At 50.4% G+C, this 16,511-nt stretch overlaps 1 protein-coding gene across 1 annotated transcript in view; it reads right to left on the reverse strand.

The window, feature by feature from the left end:
* Positions 1 to 14,255, reverse strand: part of Sfrp1 (secreted frizzled related protein 1) — a 36,606-nt gene extending 22,351 nt beyond the window's left edge. The window contains exons 1-2 of the mRNA XM_038328462.1: positions 13,712 to 14,255; positions 8,809 to 8,886 (exon numbers count right to left, since the gene is read on the reverse strand). Of these exons, the coding sequence (XP_038184390.1) occupies positions 8,809 to 8,886; positions 13,712 to 14,255 (622 nt within the window). The remainder of the gene's footprint in view (positions 1 to 8,808; positions 8,887 to 13,711) is intronic.
* Between the last annotated feature and the right edge of the window lie 2,256 nt (positions 14,256 to 16,511).

Here is a 16,511-nt window from a genome sequence, read left to right on the forward strand (position 1 = left end):
CATCCTCACCACCATGATGCTCGATCCACGTGCACAGAGCCAATCACAGACTAAACCCCCTGAAGCCAGGAGGCAAAACCAGCCTTCCCTCCCTGTCCATTGCTTCTGCCAGGCATTTAGTCACAAGCAGCCAAAGGTAGTAATAGGACCGCCATCCACAGCTGAGGCAGCAGCTTCCTTAGAAAGCACTTCCAAGCTTTGCTTCATTTCTTTCCCACTATTACAATCACTCATTTGCTCGCTCTGTCACTTCAACGTGTCTCGGGCACCTGCCTCTGCGCCTCTATCTCCCCAAACAGACCTCTGAAAACCTCTTAAACACCCGAGAGCAAAGACAGAAATCCCAGCATCTGCATTTGGTTTTTTTCCCCTCCACAAGATTCAAGCTCAGCAGAAGGCGATGTTTTCGATCTCTATTCCCACGCATAGGCCCCAGCTTCCAACGCCTTCCATACATCCAGCCCCTTGTGAGTTTGACTCTGACAAATGCCTATTTTTCAAAGAAACCTAAGCTGGCTGCTTCTGGTTCACCCCCCCCCCACCCCAAGGGAGGCCATCATGAGGCCCTGCCCCCTCCCAGCACCAGGAAGTCCCAAGTGCCCAAGCACGAAGAGGTATTCAAACCAGGAAAGCCCATGCGGCCAAGGCAGCTCCTACAGACACCTCGAGACAACCGCCCTGCCAGGTCTTCTCAGGCAGGCCCGAGTGACAGCGCTCTGACAAGCAGGGCCTCTTACACGGCAAAGCCATAGTTCAAATATTTATCGTATGTGTCTGGCTTTCACACAGAATGTGCAACCTGCCAGTTACCTCTGTTTACCTTGGTAGAAATTCACGGGAAATCTTAGTCTGAACAGGCCCAGAGTTTATTTTACTGCCAGAGAAACAACTTTCTTTGATAAATCATCCGTGTGACAGTGTCCCAGAAAGACTAAACAAAGATCTCAAGCATAATCTACGGCCTTTGAGAAGCTTTGCAAAGCTAATGCGTGTTTAATTGGCTGCTCTAAGCAGGTTGGGGCAGGGCAAGGGTTTGACATTTCTTTGGCCATTTGTTCTCCTTTTAAAAAAAATACAGATTGAAGCTTTTGGCTCATTTCTGCAAAACTGGATAAAACCTACCAATATTTCAAGGCTCCTTTCTTCTGAATATAGCCTATTTGTGGGGCTGGGCATCACAAGGAAGCTATTTGAAAAGGAACTCCAGCCTGGAATACGGCTTGAGAGAAAGGGGAGGGGGAGGGAGGTCCGCCGACACAAAGGGGGCTCTCAAATCTCTCTGAAACAGACCCCAATAAATTATGAGCGGAATATATTACGGATAAGATTTCTCAGAAAACACACCAGCACAAAAGAAAACTCCAGTGGGCGTGTCCTGGAACTTGTGTGGATTGGGTTATAATTGTCTGGTGGCTTCTAGCGGCATGACTGAAGAGTGCCTTCGAAGGCAAAGCAGGATTGCCTTCCCTTCTAGAATCTAGAGGGGTGGAGGTGTGGGGGAGGGGCGGCAGCTAGTCTGCATTTGGTTTGGTTAACTACAGGAACCATGAAGCAGCACAAACCTTCAAGTTTTCAAACTACTTCATAAAACCTTCTGCTAACCACAGAATCACCTAGGCATACCATTCCACTTCTTAATCGCTTCATTTTTTATCTCATTTTTTATAAGTTTTCTCTTTTTGTCCAACAAGATGATTTCATGAGTGACAGACTTCTCCTTCCTAGACTAAGTTCCATCCTAAAATGGTTCTTTGTATGAGGTGAACATTCCTATGGCTTAAACAGCTCCTCCTCCAGTCCAGGAAACGCAATTAATTAATCTCCTTGATTAATTCAGTTCTCTGAACAACATCATGTTGGAATTACCATTTGAGAAAGCAGGCTCAGGGAAGTTGAGAGACTTCTTGTGGTGGCCCAGCTTACAGGGTTTGGATTTAATCCAAGTCTGTCTCACTCAGTCAGCTCGGTCTCTCTTTCCACCAAGAAATCCACAACGGTGAAGCGAGTAAGCACCTTCTCTGTGTGAGGCACAGGCATTCAGATTCTACATTCTGAGGGAAAAGGAGCACTCCAGTTCCCTGCCAAAGAGCTCCTCCGCCATCTTGGCAGGACAGGAGGGTGGTGGGCACGCAAGGCGAGAAGGTGGGACCATGAGGTGTGAGCTAGCTTGTTGCCCAGCAAGTACTAGCAAAGGAGAGCTGCCAGGGACCCAGGCCAGGTCGGGCAGCCTTTCCTTGCTTTCCAGTCTATAAAGGGAGGGCATGGACTGGCTGACCTGTGAGGTTCCACCCCATTCGGTGTCCCTTTACAGTGGCAAATCGGAAGAGGTGAGCCACCCAGCACTCAGGAAAATAAGCAGCTTTGGCTATCGCCAGCTCCTTATCTCAGCTTGTCCCCATCTGTCCTCCTCTACCACCCACCAGAAAGGCTTTAAAAGGGTGACAACTGAGGGCAAATCCTCCTTGGTTACCTTAGCCATGACTGTTATAGATAATAATAAATAATAATAATAATAATAGTCATATACCAAAAGGAAAGGGCATCAGGCTTTGTAAGGTAGGCCAAACGCACAGACAAATATTGCCTGATCCATTGCTGTGAGGCTTCTTGAGGAGCCATATTCATCGAGAGGATGGAGAGTGGTGTTTGCCAGGGGCTGAAGGGGAAGGGGAAAGATTACTGTTCAATGGGCACAAAGTTTCAGTGTAGATAATGAAAACTCCAGAGACAGACCTGGCGATGTTCCCGCCACAAGGTACCTAACACCACTGACTGAATGCTTAGAAAGAGTTGAGACGGTGAGGTTTCTGTGAGGCTCCAACCTAGGATGCTAGGCAAGGCGTGATGTTGGGCTACTCCGACCAGGGCCTCTCAGCATGCAGATCAGAAGACAAATCCCACAGACTTCTAGATGATACCGCGTGACAAGTTCTGAATGACCCAGCCAGAGCTACACCTAACCAGCAAACCGGCACCATCCAGCCCTAAACCATTTGCATGCATACCTAAATTTATAAGACAAAGATATGCAGCCAGACACCAAAAGCCTGAAGAGCGGGAAAGGTTGAAGAGAGAACTGAGTTTGGTTTAAAACTCAATTGGGTAAAGCCGGGCGGTGGTGGCGCACGCCTTTAATCCCAGCACTCGGAAGGCAGAGGCAGGCGGATCTCTGAGTTCGAGGCCAGCCTGGTCTACAAGAGCTAGTTCCAGGACAGGCTCTAGAAACTACAGGGAAATCCTGTCTCGAAAAACCAAAAAAAAAAAAAAAAAAAAAAAAAAAAAAAAAAAAAAAAAAAACCTCAATTGGGTAAAAGTCATGAAGGCAGAGCTGTGGGGGGAAAGAAGAAGTCAACGAAATGAGCATCCTGGGTGCAGCTGGGAGGATACCATTTCATCACCAAATCCGCACCTGTGTATCAGCTACCACCCCGCTAGGAGAAACTGAGGCATGGCGAGTTTGAGAGGCTTGCTGAGCATGCAGGACCCACTCAATGTAACATCTTCCTGCCAGCCAGTCAGGGACGGAGGATGGGTTGCACCACACTCACTGGAGGAAAACATTGACTCTTTACAGCTTTTTCTCCTGGTTCATTGATGTGTGAGGTCGGTCTAGTGGTTCTCCTGCTTAGGCCCTGGCTCTGAGATCCTGGATCAGTCCCCCAGGGACCAGTCCCCCAAGGACTCTCCAATCAGCAGTCACGAATGAGTAGGTGATCATATTAGCTACACGACCCCGGAAGCTTTTCTAGGCTTCGAGTTCAGCATGGTCCAACCCCATGAGATGCAGACTGTGAGCTATCTTGTACCAACAGTGCTTGGATCAAAGGGCCCAACTCAACAATTCCCAGGGCTTGGAACGGTTGGCAACTGTTTCAAGCTCAGAGATAAGGATGAGATACATGTTGGCCAATTCTAGGTGCTCTCAGCTATTTAACACCGCTTCTCTTATGCCTGTTCCATTTTACTTCGAATGCAATGGACCAGTCACTCCAAACCTAGCATGCTGCTCCCCTCAATTTAATAACAATTTGCACACAGCCACTCAGGAGGGATGGTCTCCTTCAGTTGTGCCTGTTGTGTGTGAGGCATTGCCCAGGGTCCAGTCTGAGTACAGACAGGCCTTATTCTGTTCTAAGACGCAGATTTTTCTTTCACATTTTAGCAATGAAGCTGTGTTTTCTTTGTCAGTGGTACAGGGCTGATAGAGCATCTATTAATCCAGGAGGTAAATCTGGCCCTAGACACAGCCTGCTCGCAAGCAGCTCCGGAGCTAGAATTGCCATGCTGGCAGCTGGTTTCCCCCATTTCCAAGAGGAAACCCAAAGTTTAGTTTGGAAAGTCTTAGCTGACTTTTTTTCTGCAAGAGAGCAAACTGCCTTGCAGGGAAGCTCAGCACTCCCCCCCCCCCCACAACTTTCAACAGCAGCTCAGCAAACCATCCCGCAGAGCGAAGATTGGTCCTCCAACAGCCACTCAGCCAAGAAACCTTGAGAGAGTCGCGAGGCAGAGTGAGAACAGATCCACGGAGGAGCAGGGACCACAGGAAATACTTCTAGGAAACATTCCCAGTGCTGACTCAGAGTTGATTTTCTTTTCTTTTCCTATTTGACTAATTTTGCTGATGGCCAAGTACCGTTTTTTCTCTTTGAGGAAACTTATAAACAAACAAAGGGGGATATTCTCTCAGGGGGCAAGGAAAACTAGGGGCGGGGGTGGGGAGGTGAGGGAGGAGGCAAAGAAACCTTTCTTTTTGAGTAGAAAACACTGGCTGAAGAAGCTGCCAGGAAAACTGACAGATCCCAAAAGTAAAGATGCCCGTGCAAGGGATGTGCATTTCCTCAGAAAGCACCGTGAATCATACACAGGTACTGTGGAAAGGCCTGAGGGCACTCACAGGAAATGAAACAGGAGCTAAACAAAATAACTGAAAGTACGATAAGAACCCCACAGCAACTATGAATCAGGTAAGCCTCTCCCTGAGATAAACTAACCTAGAGAGAGGTGGCTGTGGGCACGAGCCATCAGCCACAAAGTTATCCTGTGGGAGCTGACAAAAGCCACTTTAATAACTGAGCACAGCACCCAGTCACAGAGTAGTGGGAAACCACAGGGAAGACTCCAGGCAGACCTGTGGGTCCTGACTGTGGTACAGCAGGCCGGGTGACCACCATTTTGAGTCTGAAGGCTTTGCGTCAGCTGACCGCGGCCTCCCCCCACCATGGGCTGCTCTCGATCCAGGCTGATCTGAAGCATTCCTGAGCATCAGCGCAAACTTCCTACTGTTGTTTTTGCCTGTTGAGGGAAAAAATGCGCTCTGCACCGAGAGAGGGGAGCGTGCAAGAGGACGGAGTGAACACAGCCACGGGGTTGGAACGGCATCCCTCAGGGGAAAGGTAGCAGGCTCGGCATGTCCGGCTCCACGCTGGCTGTGGAAGAGCTAAGATGCACAGATGGAGGTGCCAAGAGGGAGCAAGTGAGCGAGCGTGTGTGCTCACCCCTAAGAAGCAATGCTTTCCAGCAACTGATGTCCTCCCACTGGGGACACCAGGGCCACTTAATATAAAGCTTGATCCCTGGAGTGGGGAGTCAAACATTCTTTGCTGTGTGTTAGCCCGCCATTGTCAAACGTCTTTGTATTCTAACTGAATCCTATCAGTGTGGCTGACTGCCTCTCTTCCTTGAAATGAGCCGAGCTAGGCAACAAGTTTCTCAACAAGGCTGCCTTCTAAGAAGGGCAGGGCTAAGCTCGGTCCCCACAGAGAGAAAGGGAAGGAAGAATCCTATTTATCATCTTTGGAAAACTTTACAAGCCAAAAGCCAAGAAACTCTCTCCTGACCCTCAGAAAGGCCTAGCCCGCCCAATCGTCACCGTGCACAGATGGGCACCTGCATGCCATGGTCCTAGTACTGTTCCTCATCTCACAGGAAAGGAAAAATAGTTCCTCAGTGAGTCAAAGTCTTCCAAGGGGGAAAAGTCAGCTCCTAGCTCATCAAATATGAGGATCTGGTAAAGTGAAGGCTAAGGTCTTGGAGGACCTCATGAACCCAAGAAGAAAACACTCTTGGCTTCCAAGGAGGCAATCTTAAAGGCCCATCACTCCTGCTAACCACAACCTACTAATGAGGCAGTTCTTTAAGGCCTGGGAGCTTGCTGGCTTGGTGGGAACCTACTGCCATGGAGGGACACCCAACACGGGTGGGTTGTGGCACTACCTCTGACCTTCTGCCTTTGTTAGAAAACCAAGCTTACCATAGCAGGTTCTTCTGAAGGCATGTCTCTTTCAAATGTAAGTATTTTAGCTGCCACAAACCCCCAGAGAACAGAATTGTGGGCAGAAAGTGAAAGAAAAGGAGATTTCATAATGACTTGGGATTCGAAGTTTCAGCAAAGATTCTGCACCTACATGCACTTTCTCAGTAAGGCTGAGCTGACCCCGGACCTTAAATTCCTACAACCTCCACTCTAACTGAAATTCACCGCTCTCCAGAAAACCACTGCCAAGGGTCTGATTGGAATGTTAGATTTTAATTTATTCCAGGTAGGTGTTTTTGGATCAGTATCGAGCCTAACCCATTGTACTCAATGAATGCCAGGTAAAAGAGTATATGCAGGGGAAGACTCAGACACAGACACCGTGAGCTGGGAGCTTCCTTAGCAGGAAGCCATCCCTTACTGGTCACTTCCATACATTCAGATCTAGGGATTTCCATCACTCTTCCCGGAACCTGATAAAATTCCATAAACACAGGGAAGCATCCAGCAAGGTGTTATTTTTCTGAGTTCCATCTGAGATGGTTCCCCAAACTCACACAACATCAGGGCAACTGGTAAAAGTGAACACTCTGACCTATGATATGGCATGAGAAAGAACAGCCTCATCTTTAGCCCTCCCAAGGAGCCTCTGGGACCTCAGCCATGTCTAAGCCCATTCTCCCAGCCCTCACCATGTAACAAAAGGCTTCCTGCCAGGGTTGCTCTGCAATTCCTGGTCCCTTTCCTTCCAGGTTTATCCTTGGGAAGAACCCGGTGCATCTTTGTGGCTGAGAAGCTTGCTGCTACAGCAATATGGGGGGCTGTGTATCCATACGCTGTATGAGGGAAACCCACTGGGCTGAGCCCAGTTTGGGGACCTCCTGGGGGAGCAAAACAGAGCTAATATCAGATGGGAGTGGAAGAGTCACCAGCCTTTCCGTGTATCTGCAACATGTTCGTTTGCTGATACAAGGTCTACCTATATAGCTCAGACTGGTCTCAAATTCAAGACACCCTGGCCCCACCCCTAAGTAATGGGTTGCATGCACCACCCAGCTTCTTGTTAACATTCTAAATGAACACAAATTAAAATTGCAGAAGGTATATATGGCATGGTGGCCTATACCTATGTTCTCAACAACTCAGGAAGTCAGTGTAAAAGGATGTAAAGTCTGAAGCTAGCCTGTGCTACACAGCCAGTGACAGGCCAGACTAGAATACATTCTAGATTATTTTAAAAAGAAAAAAAGTCTGAAATTTTTTTAAACAAGAAAAAAAGGGTGTGACTCACACAAGCAGCAAAATGTAATGGAAACCAAATAACCATATACGAATATCAAAATTAAAACCATCAGAGAAATAAATACCTTAAAAAAAACCTGGGGATGCCATAAGCTCAGAGAGTAATGGTGCTTATGTCACCAAGCCTGCCTGATACCTGAGCTCAGTCCCCAGGGCCCACATAATGAAAGTTGTCCCCTGGCCTCCACATACACGAGCATACAATTCAGCTTCCATACATACATCGGCCAACACCCTGTGAACATGTGCGCCATGACACACAAACTCCTGGGGCTTGGGAGTGCTCCCTCCCCTACATGTGTAGCTCACTGGAGCACAGCCCTTCCCGAGATCAGACTCTTGCTTGTGCTTGTCGGGCTAACGAAGGCACAGAGGAGGTGGTGCTGCACAGACACGAAAACTCGCACTCCCTACCTTTATGCTTTCTCCGGTAAGAAGTGGGAAATAGACTCCCGGGGACACAACCTGGGATTGCAGGCATCAGCCTCAATCTGTCCTTCAGCAAAATGGGTCTGGCCTTGGCTACTGCTGTCCTTCAGCAAAATGGGTCTGGCCTTGGCTACTGCTGTCCTTCAGCAAAATGGGTCTGGCCTTGGCTACTGCTCTACATCCAGCAGCGGAGACCCTAGAAAGGGGGCGAGCAGGCTCCAAAAGTGCACTGCTCAGGTTCCAGAGTCATTGGGCTTTCCTATTGGCCAGAGGGGCCATCCCAGAGGGGCCCCGAATTTGCTCCCTAGCCCAGTCTAACCTCACTCTGGCAGCTGCAGGTGTTGATTCCGAATTCTTCTTCAACCCATAGTGACTTAGAAGGGAGGGAGAGAAATCACACTGCTGTGTCAACATCAACGTTCTTGGCCCAGGAGGCCCCTAGCACAGAAACCTCCCCTCCTGGGAAGGCACCCCACCCACACTGGGGTAGAGTAGTGCTGACACCTAGGGGTGGATATAAAAATCAAACCACTGAGAAAGCCAAGCCAGGGCTACTCCCTCTGTCTGTCTCCCTCTGCTATCAAAGAAGGTTTCCCCAAATCTGAGACATAGATGTAGGTAGCCTAACTTCAATCAAAGATGGCCCAGGCTCCACTCTACCTTGACTTCCTTCTGCCCAAGAGGGAAAACAAGAAGACGGAGGCAGAGGAGGTAAGGCTCGAACACGATGGTCCCCCCATGAGCTCCATGTTCCGGGCAGAGACACAGGACAGGGAAAGGCAGGGATTGCAAGAGCCCCACGTGAGGCTGGCCCTCCAGCTTACCAAATTCGCTTGCACAGAGATGTTCGATGATGGCCTCCGATTTCAGCTCGTTGTCACATGGAGGACACACGGTTGTACCTAGCGAGGGGAAGCAAGCCGAAACAGAGGCTGTAAGTCATGGTGATGGGGGCCGATGGGGGCCAGGCTAACAAGGGCTAAAAGTCTGGGGTTCCGGAAAGGCGTCCAGCCAGTGGCAATGAAGGGATCAAAGGCGTGTAAACAGATGGAGGTTTTCTTCAAACATGTTGGCCTAGATATGTTGGATGTGACGATTATTTAATCTACTGCTATCTGAGGTAGGTAGGGGCAGGTCCAGGCTGCTATGAGTATCTGAAAGAAAGAAAACTGGCTTATAAACAAAACAGATCTTCCCTCCCCTTTATCTACCCATCCACCCCCGATTCCAGGCCCCCTTCCTATCTGCAAATCCTGAACAAGACAGCCTATCAATTTGACCAGGTCTCAAGGACCAAGGGAACAGTCATACTCAATTACTCAAGCCCAGGGCCCTGAAGTGCCATAGGGACTCCAGAAAGCAGGCTGTGGAGTGGGGAGGGGAGGGGTTAGCAGGAGTCACCAAATGGAGGACAGAGCTGAGGAGGAGGAAGCCCTTTAGATGATCTTTCATGAAGTGCTTTGAAGAGGAGTGTGCATGTGTGTATGCATGTGTGTGTGTGTGCGCGTGCATACAAGGATGTGTTTGCATGTGTGTATGTGTGCATGCATGTGCATGCACGTGTGTTTGTGTGTGCATATGCATGCACGTGAGTGTGTGTGTGCATGTGTGCATGTACGTGTGTGCGCACGCACACATATGCAGGGCAAGTCACTGAGAGGCAGCTAGGCCCCTGTGGGAGGTGGCTTCCAAGGCCTCCTTGGAAGGGCAGAAAGAGTGTACAGGAGAAACCAAGGGAAGAAGTAGCCTATCATCTCCCTATAATCCCTCCTCCTCACTGTCTATCAAACAACTTACAGTTTATTGATGAGCTAGAAAACCACAAGGACACTAAACAGAGTCTGTTTCGGACACCCTGGAAGCCAGATCCCAGCTGGAGCTGAAAGGCAGTCGCCCTGAAACAGCACTCAAGGGGGGCTTCGGGGTGCAGAGCACCTCCACTTGCTCCCTTCCACTTCCTGTCGCCTGTGGCTCACCAACACCATCCCTTCTCCCTCCCCCTTCCCCATGGCTTGGGCACTGACATGGGCACCCTGGGGCTGGGATGCAGCTGCTCCTGCCTCTCCCTCCAAGACAGGGAACACATCTCCGGTCTGTATACACCAGTTTCTCTCCACATATACCACACCCTAGCAGCTGCCTTTCAAAGTTGGGGGGGGGGGGGGCGCAGAGGCTAGCAAAACTCTTTGGGCCAGATGTTGGAAATATGTTTGTTTTGCTCCCAGAGCTTGAGATTGGGTTCTGTTTCTCAACAACAACAACAACAACAAAAACCTCTTACCCAGAAGTCTCCATCATGGTGTTTGCTTCCATGTAAAGAAAGAAAGAAAAAGGAAAGGAAGTTATAGACACGACCATGTGACCTGTAATAGGAACATGAACTATGTGTTTGGGTTTCCTAGCTGCAATTTTTATGGTTGCCTTTCTTTGTTAATAGAAGTTATCACGTTGCAAAGTTCGAGGTATAAACTGCTGAGCAAAGGAGCTCAAAAGGCATCCAAACATAAAGAGCAAGTCTTATTGGTCTCCTTCATACACCCCCAATTCTACTGGCCCTCTACGGCTCTGCACCCCAACAGGACAGATGTTTCAGTCTGTGGATGGCCGTTAAGCACTATCAGTCCTTCTGGTGGGGAAGGTGCAGGGTAGGTGGGGGTGGGCCACTGGTTATGTTCAGCATGGCTTTCCCTCTTCTCAATACTTGCAGCCAGGAGCTGAGCAGCTTTCGCCGGAGAGAGAAGAATGTGTAATGCAATATTAATCTCTGCCCCTCGTGTGTCTTTGGGGCCCTGCCAGGCTACCTCACAGGAGGAATCAATCTACTACTGAGAGTTAGTTCCATTGGACAGGTAAACCGAATCCTAGCTGGAAAGTGTGAAGCCAGTGAATAAAGACTAAGAGATTTTGCACGTTGGTAATACTACAAGAAACTAGAGGGGAAAGCCAACGCTGGAATCAGGACGAAAATGACTCGGTAAAATCAATGAGCATTGGGAGTGGGGGGAGTGGGGAAGAGGTGGGGGTGGAGAGATGGGAGGAGGGAAAGGTAGGGAGATTGATTTTCCTTGGGCAGCTAGCTCACTGAGGGGAGGGAAGGGGGTGCCATAAGGGAGCCTCTGGGAGAAGTAGGGGCTCCCAGGCCTCTCCAGCCTATGACTTAATGCACAACGTGCCCAAACAACACAACTGAACGAGGAGAAGGGCTCATTCATACAACTCGGTGAAACCTGGCCGGGAAGGAGAATGACAACTTACTAAATTAGTCTAGTGTGTGTCCAAGATCTAGAAGTCGGTCTCCTGGGACGGACAGCACAATTACCTTCCCTGTCACAGAAGCCAAGGTAGTGTGAGCAGCCGCTGTTGGCGAGAGAGGAAATCCAAGTCTTTGGCTCATCTCTCATGAGCAAGTTTACCTTTAGTAACAAAGAATTTCCCAGTCCTCCTGTGTATGCTAAGATGTAATGCTGTGTTGAGAATCTGAGATTTCAGTTTTAAGAATACAGGGCGGATGAGGAGCAGAGTAAAGCACCTGTATCGAACCTACTAGCATCCCAGTCCCAGGTCTTGTTCCAGGGCCACCAGTCTAAGGTTCTGAGGACCAGTAATCAAATCTTTTTTAACCTTCCTTTATATACACACAGCTTAACAGTCAGCTGACACTCTGGCAGCCCTGCGGGGCAAAGGGGGGTACACAGCATGTGGGGACCCCCTGATGGTGATGGTTTGTTATTCTGGAGAGACACTGGTACCTCTCACAAAAATCAGTCGCTTTAAAGAAGATGAGCCGCAGTCACATTCCTGCCAGACAATACACACACACACACACACACAGAGAGAGAGAGAGAGAGGAGAGAGAGAGAGAGAGAGAGAGAGAGAGACAGAGAGAATGTTTTCTTTATTCAGCAAAGAATTGCTCCACCTGAGCTCCAGGCAAGGTCAAACCAGAGAAATGCAACCACACAAAAGCATCCAGAAATGGGGTCAGGGCGAGTGTGCCCTTTGCCCTGCCAGTCTTTTGGAGGGACTGGTTTTGGGGGATCCTCAGAAACAGCACCGCCCCCAAACATCAGCCACTTTACACAAAGCTGCTTCCCACAGGGTTCCACTGTGTGCCCACCAATAGCCCCAGAAAAGGGCAATCAATCAGGGGCCATGGGGAATGGACAGAATACAAGCAAAACTGGCCACAGGCTCTCCTGGCAGGCAGGAGCTAGGAAGGAAACTGTGGTCTGGGGGGGGGGGGGAGGGGGGACTCAATGGGGATAGAAGACACAGTGCTGTGGTCTAAGGAAAGGCTCAACCCCCAGCGAGCCGTCTCAAAAGGCTGCACATACCAGCCCAGAGGACAGGGATGCCCAGGGCTACCATTTACCTTACAGGCTGGGGCCCGTGCCAGACGAGGGCAATCACTTTGGACCTACCTTCCTCCCTAGAATGAATAGGAGCCTTCAAACTTCCCTCACGGCTACCCCAGTCCTCACTCTGAGGCAGCCAAATGAGGCACTAAACAAGAAGCACTTGGCAGCACATGCCTGTAATCCCAGAGCTGAGGAGGCTGAAACAGGAGGAGTTTGTGTTCAAGACCAGCCTGGGCTGCACACCAAGTGACTAAGACCCTGTCTCAGAAAGCCAAGACAATCAACACTTCAAGATAAGTTAAAGTTTTGTCTTCGGAAATAGCCTTGGGGTGCCCTCTTCTGTGATAAAGGCCACTGGACAAGAATATCTATGATTCCTGAGCCTCATCTCACAAAAAAAAAAAAAAAAAAAGAACCCTGCTCCAAGTAACTGCCCCCACCCCTGCTCCTGCTGTAGTGCTAGCTACTTTGGGTTCTGTGTTTGTTTTGTTTTAGAGTCTCCAGATTTTTTCCCTTCTCACATTTAAAAAAACAAAACAAAACAAAAAAGCCTTCCCTTTAAATACTGGGTCTCCCAAAGAAATTCTGCTCCCCCATGGTTCAGAATTTGCAGCACCCAATTTGCAGGTCCTCGCCCCCCAGGAGGAGATAAACAATGAGCTAATTACATTTTTATCTTTCTAATTACCTAAGGATTTGTGTGAATGGGAGGCGCAGGGGGAAGGCAAGGACGGTGGACCAGAGATTTTTGCATCCCTTAGATTTGCTAAAAGCAAGGTTGTAGCCTGAATTTAGAGGTGAAGGAACAGAAATGGATCTTTCTAAACTTCCTTTCCTCAGCCAGTTCTGCAGCACTACGGGAAGATGAACTAAGGAGAGGGGATGCTTTGCTGCTGTTTGTTTTGTTTTTAAGGGAAAAAATACTTTTCAAATTTATGAAAATAAACAAAGCTTTCCCCCAGTCTGAGTTTTCTGCCGTTCGAGCGAGTTGTTTTCTTAGGGAGCCGTCTCTGTTTCAGAAGTTTAAAGCTTAGGATGGGCACCCTCCTTTTCTTGAAAACCTAGGCTGAGCTTTGTTTCAGGTATAGAAAACGCCAGCCTGAAGCCCAAGAAGAGCAGCTCCAGGTAGTCCGCACTCTCCTCCGCCCCCACCACCACCCCCACGCCCTGGACAGAGGCTCCCTCAGCAATCTCAGGGCACCTGGGGCAGGAGAAGCGCCAAGTGACCCAGGGCCTCCTAGAAGCTTTCGGGATTGAGTCTGCACACCTTGTGGGCTGCAGTGTGCAGCTCCCCGGCTTTCCCCGCTGCAGCCCGGGTCAGTGCGGCTGGACGCGGAGAGCTAGCAGGCGTGGGAAGGAGCACCCTTACCTTGGGGCTTCGAGGCTTCGGTGGCATTAGGCGGCGTCATGGCGATGCAGACGTCGCCCTCAGGGAACTTGTCACACTTGAGCATCTCGGGCCAGTAGAAGCCGAAGAACTGCATGACCGGCTCGCACGAGTCGCGCACGGCCTCGCAGAGCCAGCGGCACGGGTAGATGGGCCGGTCCAGACAGACGGGCGCGAAGAGCGAGCAGAGGAAGACCTGGGTGCCCATGTGGCAGTTCTTGTTGAGCAGCGGCACCCAACTGCTGGCCTGCTGCTTCACCTCTGCCATGGTCTCGTGCTCCAGCAGGTTGGGCAGCACCATCTTCTTGTAGCCCACGTTGTGGCACAGCCTCAGGTCCACCGGGATATCCACGCACTGCGGAGGCTTGGTGTAGAAGCGGCCGCTCTGGTACGAGCCGATGTCCGACTGGAAGCTCACGTAGTCGTACTCGCTGGCCGAACCCGCGGCCAGCAGCGCGGCCACCAACGCCAGCAGCAAGCCTGACGCGGCCCCGCCGCGGCTCCGCGCGCTGCGTCCGCTGCCCATGCTGCTCGGCGACGTCGGGGCTGCCCGCGATGCCTTCACTCGCGCGTCCCGCTGCAAACTTCTCGGAGGAGCCTCCGGGGACAAAGGCGCAGTGGCCGGCCCCGTCCGGCTCACGGCCGCGCGCTGCTCCCCGGGTCTCGGGCCGATGGGGCCCACGGATGCCGCAGGCCGCGGCGAGGCTAGCGCGGGGCAGGGGGCGCAGGGGACCGAGTGCCGTCCCGGCTGGCGGAGGCGCGGCGGGCTGCGGGAGGCTGCACCTACTTGCGAAGCTGCAGCCCGAGTGCGCGGTGTGCGGGTGGCCGAGCCCTGGATCTCCCGCGCGCAGCCAATCAGCTCGGCGCTGCCGGGAGCCGCTCTCCATACCGCGTCAGTCAGCCGCGCAGTTAACCAATCGCCGCGCCGGCCAGAGGGATCGGTTTACTAGAAGTAGACTCAGGTCAACACCCCTTAAAAAGCAAAAGCAAAAACTAAGCAAATACTTCGAAGAAGGCAAATGCTGAGAGAAGAGAGTAGTCAAAAGCGTGCGATGGATAAAGACGATGCTGAACGCTGTAATTAATGTGAGTCGGTTTGTTAAAAAATAAAAGGAATTTTCATAATACTTGCAAATTGATGCGATTGTGAAGACTTTTTTTTTTTTACACGTTTTCCTAATTCCAAGAAACAGCGCAACGTACCAGCAGCTCTCCGCTCCACGGTTTATTCTTTGCCGTTTGTGTACAGAGGCAGGCTGCTTCTCAGCTACTCAGATGAGCAAGCTGAATTTAGGAAATAGGTCTTTTAAATTCCCCCAAATGATCCTGGGCTTTTGCAAAGTCTAAGAGAAAGTGGTGTTTGTTGCTGTGTTCAAAACGCAACACCCTTCCAGGTGACAGGAGGCAGAAGGGGAAAGGAGCTCACTATGGAGGACAATACCTGCTAGTATAGGTGTTAGTTTGGGAGGACAGTTTACATTTTTAAACGGTATTTTTAAGACCCTACACAAGTCCCAGATCAGCGGAAGACATATCTGCACAAACACATACATGCTGACATGTTTGTGAATTAGAAAGCCGAAGTACTAAAAAACACATGAGCACTTATCAGCATGTCTGGATGGATACCAACTCTATCAGTTAGCTAGATATACACACCAACTCAGAGGTAGTCTAGGTCAAAACCAAAGGTGTTTCCACCACCCCTCAACAAGGCAGAAGCCCAGCAGGCAGGAATAGGCAGGCTGTCCCCTGGGCTCCCCTGCCCCACTTTCTGGGAATTACTTGAGTGCCTTAGAATCAGAGAGCTAGGGGGTGACCGAGAACCTGCCAGAGAAGGCACAAGCAGTTCTTGAAGCTCTGTGGGTCTCCACATGCTGTGCCCTTCAGCGTGGCTGGAGGGGTAGTCAGGGATGCCCTGTGGTACCACACCCGGCGGCAAATGGACTGCCACTCTTAGTTGCAAGGCAGGACACAGTTGGGGGTGCTGCTGGCCCAGGTGACTTGTTTATAGAACTCTGGGAACTCTTATTTTCAACTCTATAGACCTGATTTCTTGGTTCCAAGTAAGGAGCCCTGGAGCTTGCAAAGATGCAGGGATATTTTTCTTAAAACAAGCATGTGCACGCTGACGCTGGGACTCCACCACACAATCGGGAAACGACTGCAGATGACCAACACGTCTGTCCTTCAGGGCCAGTGACAGGTGCCCAAAGCCAAACGGGCCGGGTAGAGGGAAAGGTCGTGCAGAACAAGGCTGTGGATGGCCAGGGGTTAACCAAGAAACAGCCTGCAGTGCTGGCCTGCCCGAGGAGCTGGGGAACCACTTTCTTCACAGAGCCTAGAGGCAGGAGACCAGGCACTGTGTCTCAATTCAGCAAGGGTCAGGGCTAAAACCGTTTGCTAGAAGGTTCTTTTTCTCTCCCCAGGCTAGACTCTCTTTCCAAGCTAAAGTGTCTGTTTGCTTGCTCGTTGGAAAGATTAGCGTTTATAGATAAAGGGCCTTTCTTTGCCCTCTGAATCGAGATTTAGCCCACCTCTCACTCACCTGTGTTACAGTGCTGGCAATGCATGCAGGTGAGTGGCCTCTGATGGCTGTACAGTCCCCAGTCAAGAGTCAACTGCACAAAGCCATTCACAGGAAGAACTGGCCTGCATCCTGGCGGCCTTATTGACTCTGGCCCTAGGCCAGGGACACAACTGTCAGGTTGGATGAGGAATGTCAACGGTTGTATTTTCCTGAGTTCTCCTAAGGACCAGCTGGGAAGGGAAGGCTGAGTCT

Source organism: Arvicola amphibius, chromosome 4 (assembly GCF_903992535.2).
Source record: "Arvicola amphibius chromosome 4, mArvAmp1.2, whole genome shotgun sequence".
Taxonomy (NCBI): domain Eukaryota; kingdom Metazoa; phylum Chordata; class Mammalia; order Rodentia; family Cricetidae; genus Arvicola; species Arvicola amphibius.